The sequence below is a fragment of the Physella acuta genome, unplaced genomic scaffold (assembly GCF_028476545.2).
Source record: "Physella acuta isolate Inbredline_101_S28 unplaced genomic scaffold, ASM2847654v3 ptg000449l, whole genome shotgun sequence".
NCBI classification, from domain to species: Eukaryota; Metazoa; Mollusca; class Gastropoda; family Physidae; genus Physella; species Physella acuta.
The window spans coordinates 39,486-60,492 of record NW_026731968.1 but is presented as its reverse complement, the minus strand read 5'-3'; the positions used below and the strand labels follow the sequence as shown (position 1 = coordinate 60,492).

General features: G+C 39.4%; 1 protein-coding gene across 3 annotated transcripts in view; it reads right to left on the bottom strand.

Annotated features, from left to right (window-relative positions):
- The window catches only part of LOC131943238 (carbohydrate sulfotransferase 15), a 56,371-nt gene that overhangs the window by 11,700 nt on the left and 23,664 nt on the right, over window positions 1-21,007 (bottom strand). For 2 of the 3 annotated variants that reach the window (XM_059303257.1, XM_059303256.1), the window contains exon 2: window positions 450-678. In XM_059303257.1, coding sequence (XP_059159240.1) covers window positions 450-622 — 173 coding nt within the window. In that variant the 5' untranslated portion in view covers window positions 623-678. Of the gene's footprint in view, window positions 1-449; window positions 679-6,335; window positions 7,208-21,007 lie in introns of those variants that run through there. The other variant, XM_059303255.1, reaches the window with a different exon arrangement.

Sequence of the window (21,007 nt, the reverse complement as noted above, 5' to 3'; positions counted from 1 at the left end):
TTTTTTTTTATTATAATTCTGCTTAGAGATTAACAGATATACTAAAGGCATATATGATTATTAAGATATTGCATGACCTAGTGGTATAGAGCTAGACTGCTAAACCGAGAGTCTCGAGGTCGAATCTGGGTTCAAGTCAGTAGAACGTCCCTGAGTTCACCCAGCCCTGATGGGTACCTAACTCACATTAGGGAAAGTAAAAGCCGCTGGTCTTAGAGCTGATGATATAATCCCTTCATATGTAAAGTATTCATATGCCGAGGTCTCAGAAACTGGTGAACTCTACTTCATTTGCCTATGGAGCATCAGGTTTGAAAATGGAACTTTACTTTTTATACCAGCTTGCAAATCTCCAACGAAGATGTAAGTTATACTGTCACACTGTTTCAAAATACCTATCATAGTACAGTCAGAGAAATAGCTCAGCCAAAAAAAAAACACATTCTTACTTTTCAATATTTCCAAAAAGCGGAGTGACCAGGGGATGGCTCTCTGCTTCAGGTGGGGCCCTGTCCACCTTGCTCAGCTGGTGGCCATGGAAGGAGAAGTACACAAGGGTCAAGGACACAAACAGGAGGATGACGATCAGACAGTTTCTCAGGTGGCACCGGGGGTGGATCATCCGACAACACAGCACTGCCAGCAGGCATCGAGACTTACCCTTGAGATCACGAATGCCTGGGAGAACAATGGGTTGTGTTTAGGGTTTAAGTAAAGGATTTATGGTGACATTAAGGAAAGTTTATTTTAGTAAAGTATTTATTGCGACATTCAGAAAAGTTTATTTTAGTAAAGTATTCATTGTGGCAAACAGAAAAGATTATTTTAGTAAAATATTCATTGTGACATTCAGGGAAGTTTATTTTAGTAATGTATTCATTGTGACAAACAAAAGTTTATTTTAGAAAGTATTCATTGTGACAAACAGAAAAGTTTATTTTAGTAAAGTATTCATTGTGACATTTAGAAAAGTTTATTTTAATAATTTTCCACTTTTCAGCACTTTTCATAGCTCAGATCCTTGTTGATTTTATACTCTAGCCACACAAGTTCAATGGCACTTTTAAATAAGTCTAATTAAACTAATTAATTAAAAAAATGAGCCCAGACATGCACAATATTTAATGACTGATTATATTATTCTTGTAAATTTGTTTTGGTAGGAAAAGTTCACAATCACTCTCAAAATATTGCCCATGCGTTTATGTACTATTTCCAGTCAAATTAGAACTATATTATTTGTAGCATTACAACTTACAGTAGTGTGAAACATATGGAAAACCTCTATATCAAAACTCAACACAAACCATAGAATGCACTGAGATTAATGGCAGCAAGGACATAGCATATTGTTTTATTACTTCCCTTTAGTATTGAACTATTGAACTAAGGGAGGCAACTTATATACTATTGTTTAAGTGAATAAAACTAATCAAGTAATGCAAAAGCCAAATAGAATATTGAATTTCTTATTGCTCTAAGTATAGATAAACAAATTGAAGTTGATATGGCATGTGCCCAAATATATGTAGTTTTAGTGCACCAGAGCTTCAAACCCAACTGTAAAAAGTTAACACCTTAGCTTTATTTCAAGACAGTATACATCAATAAAAATCATCAATAATCTCCTTTTTAACACGTTTTTATTAACTCAGCTTCGCGTGGATGTGTTTGTTGTTAAAATTGACATCGAAAATTAGCCCACTTCTGATTGCTCTATAGATCTGAAATTTGGCATGCAGGTTACTTTCGCCTAACAATTTCAGATGCAATCATAAAAACTAGCAATTAGAGACCGTAATTAGCTTAATTTAATTACGCCCAAAGGACCATAAAATTGAGGACATGATTTCTAAAGATACCGACAAGACTGGAGGCTTGTTGACACAGTTACTTCGGCCCCAATCGATGTGAGCGCGCTGGCCGTGATCGTATAGTGGTTAGTACTTCGCGTTGTGGCCGCGACAACCCAGGTTCGAATCCTGGTCGCTCAAGTTTTTTTTTTAGTCCGTGTATTTATAAACACTTTTTTAAAAACCACGTGTTTCATGTGTAGCAACGGACTAAAAAGGAGAAAATAAAATACTTAAAAAAAACTTTTTAAAAAACCACGTTTTTCTTGTGGACTAAAAAGTAGAAAATAACTATTTACATACATTTGATGACAAAAAACGTGGGTCGGGCAGATGGGTCGGGAAATGTGATGGTGAACGTACCCACGTTTTTTGTCATCAAATGTATGTAAATAGTTATTTTCTACTTTTTAGTCCACAAGAAAAACGTGGTTTTTTAAAAAGTTTTTTTTAAGTATTTTATATTATAATACATTGAAACATACGTTTTTTTGCCAATGTTTGGATCCCTTAAGGGAACAAGATACCCCCCCCCCCCCCCCCGGCAAGTTTTCACACTACTACGCGGACAGCGGCTATCTTCGAACGGGTATTACATGTATTTAAGGCCCGCGAGGCACCATAAACTTTACAGCAATCTAAGGGCCAAGCACTCGTGTACCCGCTGGTGTAGTGACCTTTTCTTTTGTTCTAAAAATAAGTGAGATAGAAGTTGTTTTCTACAAAGTAAAATTTTATATCAAACTCCATATAAGGGCATGCGCGTAAAAATTATGAATGGGAAGAGATTCATTGATACGCTTGACCAATCATATTATAGTACGGTAAATCAAAATAATTCACGATAGGCTGCAACTAACCACACGTGCTAGGCAGCCATCTTGTTTCTAGATAAACAAAACAATCGCCTGTCTCGTTTGTTTACCTCATTTGCGTATACTCTTCTATTTGTTGTTTTAAAGTTATAGTACAACATTAAGTTTAGTAATTGAAACGTGGCCTAGAAATGCACTGTTGATTATCACTGGAACAATATTAAACACTGTTTCGTACGCTTTATACTAAGCTGAAACAATGCGTCATGGACATGACTATCAGTTTGAAGAATGTACTGTCCATCCCCTTTACCCCCTTCATTCCCTTCTCGCCATTCAACCAACGGCCGGTTTATAATCTAGTTACGGCATGCTGTGATAGGCTTGAACGCGTTCATCAGGCTTTACACCGGACTGTATACGACACATGTGTTAATGTGTATGCCCATCTCTCCGTATAGGGTGTGGTAGCAACGAATGTAAATACTAGATAGGATAGCTGAGAAGCATTCACTTAGGCCCTGTACTTGACCCTATCTACACAGATGTGTTATTCACGGTTGAATGAACATTGGTAATCTATGGCTCATCGGTTCTTCACGCACTATCCAGCGGTGGGGTGGGGTGGAGGGGGCGTGTCGAGCCTCAAGCGTTGTACCCAGTGTTGTGTTGTAGGCTATTTTCATAAGGCAATAAACTTGTGTAAGCTACAATTTGAGTAGAGAAAGACATTATTTTGAAGTGAGAAGACCGGCTAACAAACAAAACTTGATCTGGTTTGAAGATAGCTGTTCTGAGAATACCGCTCGATTGATAGGATGTGTAATACTTAATAGTCATACATTCATTACCTGTTGTATACATATTTTCTGCTTACATAGAAAAAATCTGTCTAAAACTTACAACATAAATCAAAGCGTATGTTATTAGACAAATGGTTCTTCCACATATAACAAGACGTTTTTTTCTGTTTTCTATAAGAGAAAACGCACCGTGCCTTTTCCCGCTTTCTCAACTTTGCATTTTTACTCAAAATTCAACATTCAAGTCGCTAAGGCTTTGGAACCCTTTGTCATACGAGAATAAAACATTCCACGTGCATTCAGCATGATACCATCTACAAAACTACGTTTGTACATTAAGTTTACTACAATGCTTTAGGAAATATTGATATTTATGTAACACCACCCCCTAATTTTTGTACATAAATTTACGTAAAAATTTGTATTAAAAATTGAGTACAAGCTATCGCAATGAGTAAACGTAGAAATGTATAGTTTGGTTTGAGAAATCTAAATCTTTCATCCGCTTTTTAAAATCTCTTATGGGAACAAAGCCTTAGCGATTTGAAAAGGTGTTAGTTTTCACACCTTTTCGCGGTTTCCATGGCAACCAGTACTGCTATTGACGGCTATATATTATTTTTGTCTATAGTTTAACAACTATAATTATATAAACTTATTAAACAACCAGAAATGTGTTAAATAAAAAAAATTTTTTTATCCGTGGTGCCTATCCTTAAACTAGAGGGAAATGTTATATATAAAAAAAAGGAAAAAAAAAAAGAAAAAAAAAAATGTTATATAAACCTAAATTTCTATCACAAGAAAAGTACAAGAAGCTGATTAGAATAATCAGGACCTGGGATAAATACAAAGACGAAGGGCATTAACTTGTACCAAGTGAGTCTTGTAATCTTAATATAGTGATCTTGTTCACACACACCCGAATTTAAATTTCATTACAACTTTCAAGAGTCTTAAAAAAGCAAAATACGTTAATTTTTTTAAAAATTTAGCTTAACATGAACTTTAAAAACATAAAGCAAAGGTGTGACGTCACACTTTCAACCAACAGGCTCATCCACTCAACGCCCCCCCCCCCGTCAACATCCCAACCCAACACTGGAAATATACGCGCTTACCCCCCCCCCCTCCCCAATACATTTATGATCTAAGGGGGGGGGGGGGTAACGATCCATCTCTCCCCAACCTCGATTTAAAACTAAAACCATTATCGAAATGTAAAATTGTCTTCCCAAACGCCGATCCTAAATTACTCTATGCACGTCGCAAGGACAATTTCTATCGTGCCCGATTATCTAACTTGTTTGGACTGAAGATGAAAGCGGACCCCCAACACAGCGCGTTTGTTTATTAGACCCAGCATGAAAACATTGAAACAGACACGTTAATGGACCTGCACAAAATGCCCACCCAAGATTAGGGGTATGAATGACTCACGCGAATATACAACAACAAAAGTGGTCTATGCATTTAAAGGTCAGTCGTTATGTTAGGATATGGGTTAAGTGGTTTAAGATTATTATTATTATAACATCATCTAATAAACGAAAATAAGGTTATTCAGGAAATTCAAGCGGAACTTAACATTATCGTATAATTGATTTATTTCAATAAGGCTGTGTTAGGTTCAGTATTTGTGTCATGCTACTAGCAATACTAGAATTTAAAACGTCAAGCCAGTTTTTGACACAAATTTGCCTGTGATTTATTTATTTTAATAAGACACTGCGATGCACTGAAAAGCACTGCATGGTGCGATGTTTACTTTTGTGGGACGGAGTGGTCTAGCGGAAGAGAGCTGGACTGCTAACCCGTAAGTCTCGAGTTCAAGTCAGTAGACCGTCCCTGAGTCCACCACACTATCTCTTCATATGCCGAGGTCACAGAAACAAGTGAACTCTACTTCACTTGCCCTATAGACCGTCAGGTTTGAAAAGGGAACTTTACTTTTTATTTATTATGCTTCCTTGTACAATCCTACAACAAATGTCGGATCACACCACGACTGACACTAATCGTAATGTTATCGGCGCTGTGAACAATTCAATTATAGAAAGTACATCTCACCCGACAGTGCGCACCGTACACACAACCAGTGCTAAACAATGTGGCACCACGCTAAGGCAACACACTTCTTTGGAACACAATCTCTATGTCGTCTAATTAAAAAAAAAACCCCACCGACATAAAAACTACCTACATGATGTTGTACAGTCTAAACACCCCCGTTCTATTATTTACAAAGCTTCGGTCTGATTTAGTGGTGGAGAGAGAAAGGGGGGGGGGGGGGGGGGGGTTAAAGAAAAAGCTTCAAAAGGTAAACATAAAAAAAAAATCAAGGAGATCTAAACACAGCCAGGTCAAGCTGACACGCACTACAGGAAGGTTTCCATACGTTGGTGACTGGGTCGGCGTCATTAGGAGTCTAGTGATTGAGATAGCGTCGGCGTCATTAGGAGTAGGGTGATTGAGATAAGCGTCATTGGGAGTCTAGAGCTTGAGATAAGCGTCATTACGAGTCTGATGATTGAGATAGCGTCGGCGTCATTAATGAGGCTAATGATGAAAGTTCTATGCAAGTCAAACGGTGAGCGAGTCAATCAACGCCTATCTTAGACTGGTTTAAAATACACTTCAGCCCATGCGCAGTGATGGACACGAGAAATACTTTATCAGCAATTCAATTGAGTTTGACAAGAAGAGTGGCGCATATTATATATATATATATATATATATATATATATATATATATATATATATATATATATATATATATTACTACAAAGTTGTAATAAATAAAAATAATTGAAGAAAAATCTTAATTTTATTGAAAAGGCCTGGAAGAGAGCTGATATACATACCAGAGTTCGCCAATATGGCTGTCCAACTGTTCGTACAATAACTACACACAACACTGAGACCGCTTTTGTCCACCACCGCCCTGAAGAATGGTACAGCCTTCCAAGTTATCGCCTGCATGTGTCTGCATACCGTGGCCCGCTGGCGGAGGCAGTTGACGACCGCGGCCAGCAGCTGACCAGGACAGGACTGGACCGCCTGCGACCCGCGGACCGCGGCGACAAAACCGCCCGGACACCTGGATCGGAGAATCCCGACAGCGTAGTTGTACAACCGGTGAACGACAACGTACACTTTGGTTACGGGGTACAAGATACACCTCGCCGTACGTGACATATGGTAGTAGATATCAGACAGAAAAGGTATCGCCTGCAAATCAAAACAACTCACACAGCGTCGCGGGCTAAATACTAGCAGCCTGGGCCCGTAAAAAACGGCACGGGCTTTTATCCACCGTAATCCGTGAACACATCTCTGATACCAAATTTTCCCCGCCTTCGCCGAATAAACAACACAGGCACTAAATCCCTGGTTAATCCTCCTCACCACCGCAACAATCTTAGGAAAAAGAACACACACGCACAACACGACCAGCGCACGGCCAACACGCTGCCCCGCCCGAACCGTTCTTAAACAGACATCCCCACCACAGGCCCTTGAGTACGCGCCCCGCCCCAAAAGTCGAGCGACGTTCCCGGCGCTAATGATGGCACTTCTGAGCACCAAGGCGCCGTGCTGGACCGTGTTCTCGTACAGCCAAGACGCCAGCAGGCCGGCGACTGTTGCTGTAATCAAGACGTGAAACAATAGCTGCTGCCCAAGTGCCGTGATGACGTCACACAATTCGAGGTCAGTTTTCCCCGACTTGGTCGTGTCGTGGTTAGGATGGATATCAAAATAAACTGACGAGTTTTCCGGATTTGTATCCAGTGCCGTTATGTCCGGATTTGTATTTGTATCCAGTGCCATTATGTCCGAAGTTGTTTCCAGCGTTGTATTATCGGGATTTGTATCCAGTTCCGAGCTATCTGGATTTGTATCCAGTGCCGTGATGTCCGGATAAGTATCCATCGTAAATTACCTTTGTTCTAACTTTCCACCTGATTCACCTATCTTTTAACTTATTGTTCAAAATCCCAGTGTTAGCCAACTCAGTTCAAGCTCCCAGCACTAGCCGTGGGTAAACTGATTATCGCGTAGTAAAATCGACTTGGACTGATTTCGTGTGAATTTAGCAACATCTGATCGATCACACTAACTAAAAAATATCTTTTGTTTTCTGGTTTTGTAATGATTGTTAATATATATATATATATATATATATATATATATATATATATATATATATATATATATATATATATATATATATATATATATATATATATATATATATATATATATATATATATATAAAACCAGCTTGCAACAGAACATCATGTATATAAATATGTTCGGGATCGCTAATGTTTTGACAGATAACAGCAGAACTACAACCATTCGCATCCCATCCCTACCTTCAAACTACTTTACAGCTAACACCTAAAACAGCTTAACTTTTAAAACAGTCACCCCAAAATATCGAAAAACTCGCCATTTGATATTCACGTAAAGTTAAAATTGTAACGATCGGTGTTTGGGGTCATCAATTTTATTGGTGGGAATGGCACGCGACAATTTTGTGACACTTGTTCAAGTCAATTTGTGCTTTAATTTGTCTTTATACTTCCGTCCCATAGGCCCTATTTGTCTTGGTAATGTTGGTCAGTATTGGTCAAGGACATAGGGTCCTATATGTGTCTTGGTAATGTTGGTCAGTATTGGTCAAGGACATAGGGTCCTATATGTGTCTTGGTAATGTTGGTCAGTATTGGTCAAGGACATAGGGTCCTATATTTGTCTTGGTACTGTTGGTCAGTATCGGTCCAGGACACATGGAACTATATTTGTCTTAAGACAATGCCCTGCGTACCATATATACGACCCAAAGTATCGTTTATGTTCTTTAGTACCGCATGTGTTCTAGCGTAGTGATACTGTATCGTGTGCCTTGGTATCGTATAGTGGTGCTTTAGTACAGCATCATGTGTCTGAGTACCGTATATTTGTTCTAGTATCGTGTACTATGTGCCCTAGCACACCACATGGTTAGTTATGTGTGGCTAGGCAGCACTAGGATCCCTTAATGCCACTTAAATCCTCTAGTGAAACATTAGTACCACAAAAATCCCTTAATACCACGTATATCAATTAGTTCCATTAAGAACCCTTAGTACCACTAAGACCCCATAGTATCACCAAGATCCGTTGGGACTACCAAGATTCATTAATATCACTAATATCCATTAGTACAACTAATATACAAAGTATAGCCAAGATCCATTAGTACCACTAACATCCTTTGATGCCAACAACACTTCATAGCACAATGAAGATCTCTTTATCGCCCAAAAATTCCTGTCTACATGTACCTAGTTTATCCCAGACTCAACACACTATGCAACATAACCAAATGTTTTCGCACCCCCTCATCCCCTTAATTTCAACATTAGCTGACACCCAAATGGACCGCGACCCAAACTAACCCCCGCCCTCCATTTTAAGCATTAGCTACCCTTCATGAGGGTTGTAACCCACATTCACAGAACCGCTGCTTTGAATAGGGCTTGTAAGTAGGTAACAACTTCTCGTTCTCGTACTATGCAGCTAGTAGATTTCGAGACCGTAGACTTACAAGCCCTATTACACATTCACAGAACCGCTGCTTTGAATTATCCTAGCTAACAACTACACCACATTCACAGAACCACTGCTTTGAATTATCCTAGTCAACCACTACACCGAGGGTAGCAGCGATGTGTGTTTCGTGTTGCTGGTATCAGCGGGGCTGGTGTAATGTTGAAAGGAAGGACACCCCCCCCCTTTGATAAACTCTAAACTAGCCCGAAAGAAACTTGAAAATCCTTTACATAGAACAATGGCCAAAAACACAGTAAAACATCCACAAATAAGGGGGATGGCATGAAACGAGAATAACACGAAGAGCAGACAATGCGCCCCCCCCCCCCCCCCTTGATAAACTCTAGACTAGCCCGAAAGAAACTTGAAAATCCTTTACATAGAACAATGGCCAAAAACACAGTAAAACATCCACAAATAAGGGGGATGGCATGAAACGAGAATAACACAAAGAGCAGACAATGGGAATTACCCAAAAGGTAGCAAATGGAATGAAATCCAAGTCTACGAAATTGACTGGTACCTGTGGCAGAGAAAATTGGTAATACTAATGGCAGAGAGAGAGAGAGAGAGAGAGAGAGAATGAATGCCAGGGCAGATAGTGGATGCTGCCCGGGGCAGAAGAAAGTCAGCACATCTATCTATATATATATAATTCTCTTCTTGGAGACGCTAGAAAACAAACTGTAAGCGCGCTCCCTACCACCCCACCCCTACATGGTCTGGTGAGCTGTGGTTAACGCTAAATGTTTACAATCGTAGAGCCGGGTTTAGTGACGGCTATTAGGGGCAGATAATTTAGTTTGAATCGATTTTAAACTTAGTGGAGGTAACTAAAAGGAGACTGCTTTCACGGGGGGGGGGGGGGGGTGTAGGGTAGGGGTTGGGGGAAAGGAGGGTGGGAGTAGTATCGTCCTTAACGACCTACTGATAGTGTTTTAAAGCAAATATTTTCAGTGGCAGCATTGGTACTGTCGAATTACTGAAAAGTAGAAAATAAAACAACTAAATAGCGGCGTATGATATGCGAGAAATAAAAAAAAACAAGCAGGCATGTCTAGTTTGTTTGAAAAATGAAAAAACTACATAACACGTGACTAAGACGTCAACAAGCGGATTTCCAACAACAAAAATAAAACTGGCAAAAGATCTAACAAAACTAATTACAGTTACATGTTTATCACATGCTACGTTATTTTTTTTAATTAATGAAAAGAGCCATCCACGTCAGCATATTTGAGGTGAGCCTCCGGTTCAAATATTTAATTGCCCACTAAAAGCGGTAAGATTCAATAGGAGTTTTCTTCACATACGATACGTTTTAGAACCAATTTAAAATTTAATTAGGCGTGTGGACAAACAGTGCAGCTTAAAACTCGAACGAGTGACATAATTGGATGAATAGGAAACTGTTTTAACAATCAACCAGTGGTTCCATCTCTCTCTGATAAAATAAGTAGATTTAAGGTTTGGCTATGGTTTGAAAACAACCGTTTTTTATGAAGAAAAAAAAAAGATTATGTCGGAAAAAAATCTATAATAATTTTCCACGTTTTATTTTTTTTTAAATTTACTTTGATCCAAATGTAAACATCCGAAAAATGAGCAGTCACATAGAAATGGTCATTCCTAAATTTTTGATTAGCGGTACATTTTCTCTCAAACCTGATAGGATTAATATTTCGCTCAAAAAGTTTAGATATTAAAATTATGTTTAGCTGTGAAAGTAGTTAAATTATGTGAGGTTTAAATAGGTAAACAAAAGTAAAAAATAAAAATTAAATCAAACTGAGGTGACGAGTCAACTTATACAGCTGACATTGGAGTCAAGCTCTTAATTGCTAAACCGAAAAGTCCCGAGTTCGAGCCCCCGGGCAGACGAGGCTCGATAATTGGGGAAACAAAACTTCAAAATGAAACAACTGTTGCTTTGTAGTGGGTTTTTAAATAACAAAGGCTATGGAAGCAAATCCAGAAAGAAAAACAAGCTGAAATCGAGTCAACTACCGTTATGGTGCTAAACAATTTGACACCTGTTGAAGTAAAATCCTGTCGAACATTACAATCAAACAGAAGAAGAAGAAGAAAGAATGGCATTATTAGTCTTCTTGAAGAACTGAAGACAGTAGGGATGTCTTACTTAGGAGGTTGCAAAATCAAAAACCGGAGACCGGGAAAAAAATGGAAGATTATAGGTGAGGCCCTATGCTCAACAAAGAGTGAAAATGATTAAGTCAAGTAAGTCAAATCTATGGATAGTTAGCCAATACGAAATTCGATCGCGCCGTAAAAAGTGAAAGAACCTGCAGGCCATCTATGCGAGATAAATGCAATGCATACAAAACAAAGAGTATTGATTTTAAGTTCCAATTTTTTTTCCATGCTTTAAAATCTATTTGCATCCCAATTAGTTAATTAGGCCTCGCAGACAAAACAAGATGAGATCACACAAACAATGGTGCATGACGCTAATTACATTTTGCTGATCAAGTTAAGAAACAAACGTAACAAACATTGTATGATTAACGTATTTGGGAGAGGGAGGGGGAATCCATATTCTTGGATTGGGGGGGGGGGGGGGGTCCATACTCTTGGTGATGGGGGGGGGGGGGGAAGGGGCGGGCAAATACTTTATGTTGGAAAGGGAGGGGGTCCATATTCTTTGTGTTCACAGAGGGAGGTCCACATTCTAAGTGTTAGGGGGGGGGGGGGGGTGCGGCTCATATTCTGGGTGTGGGTGTGCGGCCCATATTCTGGGTGTGGGTGTGCGGCCCATATTCTGGGTGTGGGTGTGCGGCCGATATTCTATGTGTTGGGTGTGCGGCCCAAATTCTAGGTACTAGGAGTGCGGCCCATATTCTGGGTGTGGGTGTGCGGCCCATATTCTGGGTGTGGGTGTTCGGCCGATATTCTATGTGTTGGGTGTGCGGCCCAAATTCTAGGTACTAGGAGTGCGGCCCATATTCTTGGTGTAGGTGTGAGGCTCATATTCTAGGTATTGGGTTTGCGACCCATATTCAATATGCTGGGGTAGCTATCCGTATTATAAGGGGGGGGGGGGGGTGCTGCCCATTTTCTAGATGTAGGGGGTGCGATCCATATTCAAGGTGCTGGTGGCGCGACCCTTATTCTAGGTGTTATATGGGGGGACATCAAATATTTTTATATTTAGATAACTTGTGCGAGCAGGCTGCTAATCTAATTTTTTTAAAACTCGCAACAACTTTAGACCCGACCGCTGGTTTACATCAACCAGATAAGGCCGTGTGCAGCCGCGTTGAGCTCAGTATCCTAAAGGTTATCACAATGTTGCCGTAAAGATTAGATAGGATTAGCCTAGAGGCGATTATCTCCCTCACACCTCCCCCTCCCTGCAGTCTTATCTAGACAGGGGCCACCGGGTGGATGGAACGGAAGGTAATTATCTTTACGCTACACCACGGTATTCAATATCAACGGTTCTGTTAGCATACACATCGCCACAAGTAAGGACGGTTGTTAAGTTACTAGCCCTAACTGTAACCCTTACAAGGGACACGTCTTTAAGTTACTCGACAACAAGATGTAACCCACGATATTAATGGCTCTGTTAAGGTACACATCAGTAATGAGAATCATTAGGCTATTCAAGTTAACCTAACCTAACCCTCGGCTTATTTTAAGGTTACCTACCACACGCAATTTAAGTGTTCTGTCATCCATACACTTGAAATGGAACCGGTTTAAGTTAACTAATCCTAACCCTAGAGTAACATAAGCGTTTTGGTACCTAATCGACAAAAAGTCTCTAACCATAAACCTACGGCTAGGTGCACTAATCATACCATACTTGGATGAGGGGAGCCTATTTCACTATCTTATTGAAAGAAAAAACAAACTAATTCATCATCGAATTCAAACACAAGTCGATTCCCTCAACTTGAATTCGACTAAGAAAACAAATATATAACTCTACACCACTTCACGAAACAACAAACTTCCAATTGTATACAAAGAGAACGATATACACCAATATGAACATCATATGATTAACTATACTACGGTACATGAGTCGATACACAGGCAACAATTGATTCGATTTTTTGAGGAGAAAAAAATTGCCCCTTAGACATTAATGTCAAGTTATTTAAAAAACAAATATCGGAGTGAACTGTGTTTATAAATAGCAGTCGTTTAAAAAGTTAAATGTTTTTAACTGTAGAGGTTGGATGTAAATCAATGAAAGCATGACGACGTGCTGTTTGTGTATTGCTGTATATTTGTGACGGAGTAGCACATTGAACTCTCAACTTTAAACCCACACCAGGGCAGAGGCGTAGCGACCCTTCCCGGCGCCCGGGGACAAACTTTGCACACCCCCCCCCATCGAACTTTTCATTTGCACCTCCCCCCTCGAACTTTTCATTTGCACCTCCCCCCCCCCTCGAACTTTCAATTTGGCGCCTCCCTAAGGTCGGCGCCCGAGGACACATGTCCCCCCCGGCCCCCCCCCCCCCCTCGCTACGCCTCTGCACCAGGGCGTAGAGATATATCAATACGGAAATAAATAAACGCATAAATAAAAACAATAAATAGACGATAAAGCTAAGCCGAGCCCGAGAAACTAAACTAGGGGAAGCCAATGCAATGAAGGAAGCTAAACAGGGCCAACACAAAAAGCTGGAACTATAATGTGACACCATGAGGTGCCGCACCGGGTGACACTCGACCTAGCGACGCCACTGACTACTTCCGTGTATTTCATACCCACACGGCTGAGAATAAATTAAATCTAACTACCTCACATTATTTAAAAAAAAATGCCGGGTCCAATTCGATCCGTGACACATTTTTTTGACTTCCACCATTGAAGAAGCAAAGTCTCTGGATTTAAACGTGAGATTTAACAGGACTTCAAATTTAAACCTCGCCTGAACTAAGAATATTGGAGAGAAATCTTGGAGAGAATAGGGGAGAGAAATCTTGGGAAGAATAGGGGAGAGAAATCTTGGGAAGAATAGGGGAGAGAAATCTTGGTTAGAAAATAGGAGCGAACAACTTTTAAAAAAAACCCAATTTTCAAGCAATTTCCCCAACAGCTTTTTCATTCTGCGTAAATCGTAGCTATAAATGTTTAACCTTAAAGATCAAAACTGCTGCTTTTCAACTTCTTAACGTGTCTACAGGCTCATCGCCTATTTTCAGTAAATGCTATGGTCTAGTTCTAAATGCATCGACGGTTCTAGTATTTTAATTGTGAGTTCATACGTTTAAGGGAATTTTCAAAAGGGCAAGTGCATACCGGGTATGACGTGGTCGGATGGTACAGCGCGGATGGTACAGCGCTAAGTCTCGAGTTCAGATCCCGGGCCCTAGTCCCTAGGACAACTCTGTGTCCACCCAGCTGTGGTGGGTACCCGACTCACGGGTAGTTAAAGTAAAGGCGGGTGTGTATAGTGCTGCCCACACTATCCCTTCATATTCCGTGGCCACAGAAGCACCACCACCAACAAACATAAAGAAGGGAGGCTTTCAACTATATTGATAAATAACTCGGGCAGATGAGGCTCGTTAGCTGGGGACAGCCACTCTTTAAGAGAGACAACTCCAAAATCAAACAACTGCTGCCTTGTAGTTTGTTCTTGGTTGGACAAAGGCTATGGAAGCAAATCCAAAAAGAAAAGCAGGCTGAAATCGGAGTCAATGGCCACAATGGCGCATAACCAGTTGACACGTACACTTAATTGTGTTGGAGGCGTGGTCGAGTTGGTAAAAGCTCTTGGTTGTTAAATTCGAAAAAGTCTCGAGTTCAAACCCTCTGGCAGATACAGTTCGATCCCATCCAACACTAAAAATTAAGAACGAAGAAGAATAAGAAGATATAGATAGAAATCTTTAGCGCTGTGATACCTCTAAACGATGAAGTTGTTTGTTTGATCATTAAGTGAATAAGGTAGCGTATAGGCAAATCATAGACAGCAATAAGCGACGTCTCAGGGGCTTTAATACAGACGTTTATCACAGCAGGTGATGTGGTAATTACCCCACGGGGATCGTTGTCTTCATCGTTGGGTCAGGTGCAAATGGAAACTAAAGGTTACGGGATCTTTGAAGGGCGGCTATAATGATCACATTGCCTCAGACAGGTTCGGAGGTTATTCTCTCTCTCTCTCTCTCGCTCTCTGTCTCTATCTTTCTTCTAAGCTGCAGTCAGCAGGGTACCAGAAGAAATAGAATATAACATGAACAGGTAATCAAACATTAATATGCACTGTTGGGTTAGCCGTACCACATCATCACACATTGCCTTTCCTTATAAAAATTGATCCAAACTTTAAAAGCGTCAAAAGTTATATCCCTTCCCTACCTTCTTATCAGCAAGCAGCAGGGTACCATAAGAAATAGAATATAACATGAACAGGTAATCAGAAATTAACATGCACTTTTGGGTTAGACGTACCACATCATTACACATTGCCTTTCCTTATAAAAACTGATCCAAACTTTAAAAGCGTCAAAAGTTATATCCCTTCCCTATCTTCTAAGCTGCAGTCAGCAGGGTACCAGAAGAAATAGAATATAACATGAACAGGTATTCAGACATTAATATGCACTGTTGGGTTAGCCGTACCACATCATTACACATTGCCTTTCCTTATAAAAACTGATCCAAACTTTAAAAGCGTCAAAAGTTATATCCCTTCCCTATCTTCTAAGCTGCAGTCAGCAGGGTACCAGAAGAAATAGAATATAACATGAACAGGTATTCAGACATTAATATGCACTGTTGGGTTAGCCGTACCACATCATTACGCATTGCCTTTCCTTATAAAAACTGATCCAAACTTTAAAAGCGTCAAAAGTTATATCCCTTCCCTATCTTCTAAGCTGCAGTCAGCAGGGTACCAGAAGAAATAGAATATAACATGAACAGGTAATCAGACATTAATATGCACTGTTAAGTTAGCGTACCGCATCGTTACGTATGTCATTTTCTTATTTAAAAAAAACAGCAACAAAATCTTCAACTTGAAATATGCTGTACAAACAAATATAAAACATATTCATGTGAAATATTTCCCATAGAGCTCGACACGTGTAGATGTAATTACAAAATCAGTAACGGAAAAGTAATTATTAAAAAGAAATGGTGAAACGACCTCGAACACAATGGACAGCAATACAACATTGTCGGCACAAATGTGCAGCCCACTATCTTATCATCGGCACATATGTGCTGCTCAATATAACACCATCGGCACAAATGTGCAGCCCAATATAACATCGGTACATATGTGCAGCATCATTCAACATCATCGATACATAGGTGCGGCCCCATTCAATATCATCGGCACAAATGTGAAGCCCAATGTAACATCATCGGCACAAATGTGCAGCCAAACAAGCGCGACTAGATTCCGCCGTCAACAAAGACAAACCCAGCACCCATTACTAATAGTGAATATTTGATAGCGTTTATCCCCTCCCCCCTCTCCATCCAATACATACAATCATATCGCCACAACCTCTAGCCATTGTCCGCATCTCGTACACAGCGCGCCTGGGGATGTTGTACAGCGATGGACCGGCTGGGGGGGGGGGGGGGGGCACCAGCCACTGGGGGGTTAATATCACTTGGAACAACAAGGGGAAGAACAAACACAACAAAGTAATGAAGCATACACCACGTCCAGGCAAACCAAGGGTTAACAAGCGAACCACCACGTCAGACAGGGGGGGGGGGGGTAACTACAGAGGATCATGGGATGCCGCGTGAGGGAGATGGGGGAAAACACAGATCACACATAGATCAATTAATGCGCGGAGGGGTGGGAGGTTTGGGTTTTTAAATGTCGTGACCGCAGATCGAATTTTAATGAGCATCTTTCAACACACACAACAGCTGTCTAATGACTTGCGGATTGAGTCAACCAAACAAACTTTAAATTGGCTGCTCAAGGCTATGATATATTGGCTGCATGCATGTTGGTTGTCGACGCCTACGATATTTTGACTGCAGGCATTTTGTTTCTAGAAGGTTACGATGTTTTGGATGTAGACATTTCGGCTGTTGAAGCTTACGATATAAGCTTACGACATTTTGGTTGTTGAAGCTTACGGTATATTGGCTGCATGCATTTTGGCTGCTGAAGCGTACGATATTGTGGCTGCTGAAGCGTACGATATTGTGGCTGCTGAAGCGTACGATATTTTGGCTGTAGACATTTTTGGCTGTTGAAGTTTACGGTATATTGGCTGCATGCATTTTGGCTGCTGAAGCGTACGATATTGTGGCTGTAGGCATTTTTGGCTGTTGGAAGTTTACGGTATATTGGCTACATGCATTTTGGCTGTTGACGCCTACGATATTTTGGCTGCAGGCATTTTGTCTCTAGAAGGCTACGATGTTTTGGCTGTAGGCATTTTGGCTGTTGAAGCTTACGATATTGTGGCTGCTGAAGCTTACGATACTTTGGCTGCAGACGTTATGGCTGTAGTTATATTGGCTGAACAAGTCTGATATGGTGTAGTTGAAGGCTTTATAATAAACTATAGTTATTTCGTATCATCGTCATCACATAAATGGAAAATCGCACAGTGAAGTTACTAGAATCAAATTACTTAATTAAGAAATATTGAATTAACATAAAAAAGATGTGAAAACAGCCTTCACATGAATATTGTAATTGCGTTGTTTCTGACAAGATTGGGTGGGCCTAATTCAATAAGTTGTCATATTGAATTCAATTAGCTGTTTCGATAATGTGTTGTTGACCAAGCGATTTGTTGTAATATGAGTAGTATATTAGGTCCCTTTTGGAGCGAAGGCGCAGGCGCTGGGTGAGCAGGAGCAGGAGGTGGAGCAGGAGCAGGAGCAAAGGATATATAGTAAAATACTCCCCCAGCCTGGGACAATGACATATAGTAAAATACTCCCACCACCAGGCGCAGCCTGCCGCAGCCTGGGACAATGAGATATAGTAAAATACTCCCTGGGGGAGGTGGAGGTACACCGACATATAGCAAAATACTCACCCATCTGGGTGAGGGTGGGTGAGCAGGTGGCGCAGCCTGGGACAACGAGATATAGGAAAATACTCACCCACCTGGGTGAAGGTGGGTGAGGGTGGGTGAGCAGCCTGGGACAATGAGATATAGTAAAATACTCACCCACCCTAGGGTGGGTGAGCAGGAGGGGGAGTAGGTCAGTAGGTCACCACCGGTGACCTTGTGACGTAATTAGTAACATTATGACGTAATCATTGACCTAGTTACGTAAATTTAATGCGTTTTTTAATTAGTTTTAATGAGTTTTTTAAATTTTAATTAATTTTTGACCTAGTTACGTAATTTTATTGTTTTAATTTGATTTTAATTACTTTGTTTGTGTTTTGTTTGTTTATTTTTAATAAGTTTAATTAATTCGATTTTTTATTTATTTTGTATTTGTTTGATTTTAACTTTTTAATTATTTTTATTTTGTATCTAGTTACGTAATTTTATTTTTAATAAGTTTAATTAATTTGATTTTTATTTATTTTGTATCTAGTTACGTAATTTTAATTTTATTTTATAATTAGTTTGAATTTTTATTGACTAGTTATGTAATTTAATTACTTTGATTGTTTAATTAGTTTGTTTACTTGTTGTTTAATTTAATTACTTTGTTTATAGTGTGTAATTTTTATTAACGAGTTACGTAATTTGCTTATTTGTTTGAAATTCATTTTAATTAATTTGATTTTAATTACTTTGTTTAATTTATTTATTTGATATATTTCTTTTCTTTGTTGTTTAATTTGTTGGTTTGTTTATTTGGTTGTATGTATGTTTTAAATTCTCCCCTACAACGACCGTGTACAAAAAACAGGTAAATTCTCCACCACAACGACCGTTACAAAAATAGAACATTCATTTAATCACATCTGTTACGTATCGATCTACTAGTGAGGTTTTCTCACCGCTGCCCGTTTTAATGGGAATGTATTGATCGCACCCACGGGACCATCGGGACAACGGGCGCGTTAATATTGATTCCACACACGGCCATCAAATGATGGTCCGCCTAATTAATTTGGTCATGCATCGTGGGTTTATGTCGACTACAAACATCCATTAGAGACACCTGTTACTCGCTAATGGTACCCGACACGTATCGATCCACATGCGATCCTTTGTTCTTGTCAACCACCGTACAAGGGCCAAGTTAATATTGATCGAACCCACTGACCATCAGTATGATGGTCCACCTATGTGTAATTTTTATTAACGAGTTACGTAATTTTAACGAATTTTTTAAAATTAGTTTTAATGAGTTTTTAAAATTATAATTAATTAATATTACGTAATTCGATTTTAATTTTTTAAATTTTTAAATTTTTTAAATTATTATTTTTAAATTTTATTTTTAATTGTTGTTTACTTGTTGTTTAATTTAATTACTTTGTATAATTTATTTGTTTGAAATCCATTTTAATTAGTTTGCTTTTAATTTCTTTGTTGTACGCCGTTTAAAATAAAAGACTAACACTAGCGTGTACTAGAAAGTGTCATTGTGTATAACATCCATTTAACCACAGCTGTTACTTATTAGTGACAGCTTGTACTTATCGATCCGCCCGTGATCCTCCCAGGCGCTCCCCGTGGTTGCTTAATAGCGGGCTCACTGAAGCGATCACAACAGGTAATTAATCGAAGACATTAAGTCCCTCTCCGCGTTAAGTGTGGCGACAGCTGGTGCTGTAATTAGTCACGGCTCTCGGCTTTTTTCATTAGACTACAGCTGTACATGAACTATGTTCACATATCGTACGCCCGGTCATTCTTTGATCAAATTAAAAAATTTTGTTTCCACATGTCCTGCGAACCGTCCCTTGCTATGTATGAAAGATTAATGGCTGTAACTATTCGCTTATAGCGAGGGTCAGCGAAAACAAAAATATATTTAAGGGTCGGAATTTTCTTTCAACCACCGTTAAGTCAGGTTTTGAGACGAAACGAAGTCTCGGTAGGTTCGTGTTTTTTAATGGGCGACAGGGCGACTTGGTGCGTTGGTACGTAGGTATGCGTGGGTAGACATGTTTTTTACAAGTCTGGAAAAGTAATTAAGTTTTTTTATGACCGTTCCGATTTTCTTTTGATCTGACCACCATTTGACCACACTGAGCCAGATAAATTTAACAATTGTCGCAGCGGGGTTTAATTTAAGTGCACCCCGTGCACGCTTGTTTACATTTTAAAAGACGTGTCGCGTGTCTTCCCCTTACGACTTCCCTAATAGAGAAACGAGAGGAAAGACAACTGTTCTAAAATTAGAACAGCCTTGTCTACAGACACGAGTATCGTCCCTTGTGAAAAAATTCGCGTCAGAATCCTTAACTAAACAGTCAATTTCTTTAAAAAGTTAAAAAATAATTTAGGAAGACAAGGGTTAACAAAATATATATCTTAGTCTTGCAGCAGCTTACCTTCCCATGTTCACTTTAGTATTACAGTTTTCATCAAACTTCTTTTTGACTTGAACTTCGTTAATTTTTAAGAAAGTTTACTTATACATAATACATTACGTCTAAGGACAATTTTTTATTTTTACCACTCAATGTATTTTCTTTTTCTATATCTTACATTGTCATCTTAATTTTTTGATCACCTTAGGTGGTGGTAAGGTGGTAAGGTGGTGGTAAGGTGGTGGTAAGGTGGTGGTAAATTTGCTTAAGATTATAAACTTCAAGTTTTAAAAATCAACAACGTTATAGTACGTCGTCAAAAAAGACAATGAACCTAGAAGGAAGACGAATATATATCTTAGTCTTGCAGCAGCTTACCTTCCCATGTTCACTTTAGTATTACAGTTTTCATCAAACTTCTTTTTGACTTGAACTTCGTTAATTTTTAAGAAAGTTTACTTATACATAATACATTACGTCTAAGGACAATTTTTTATTTTTACCACTCA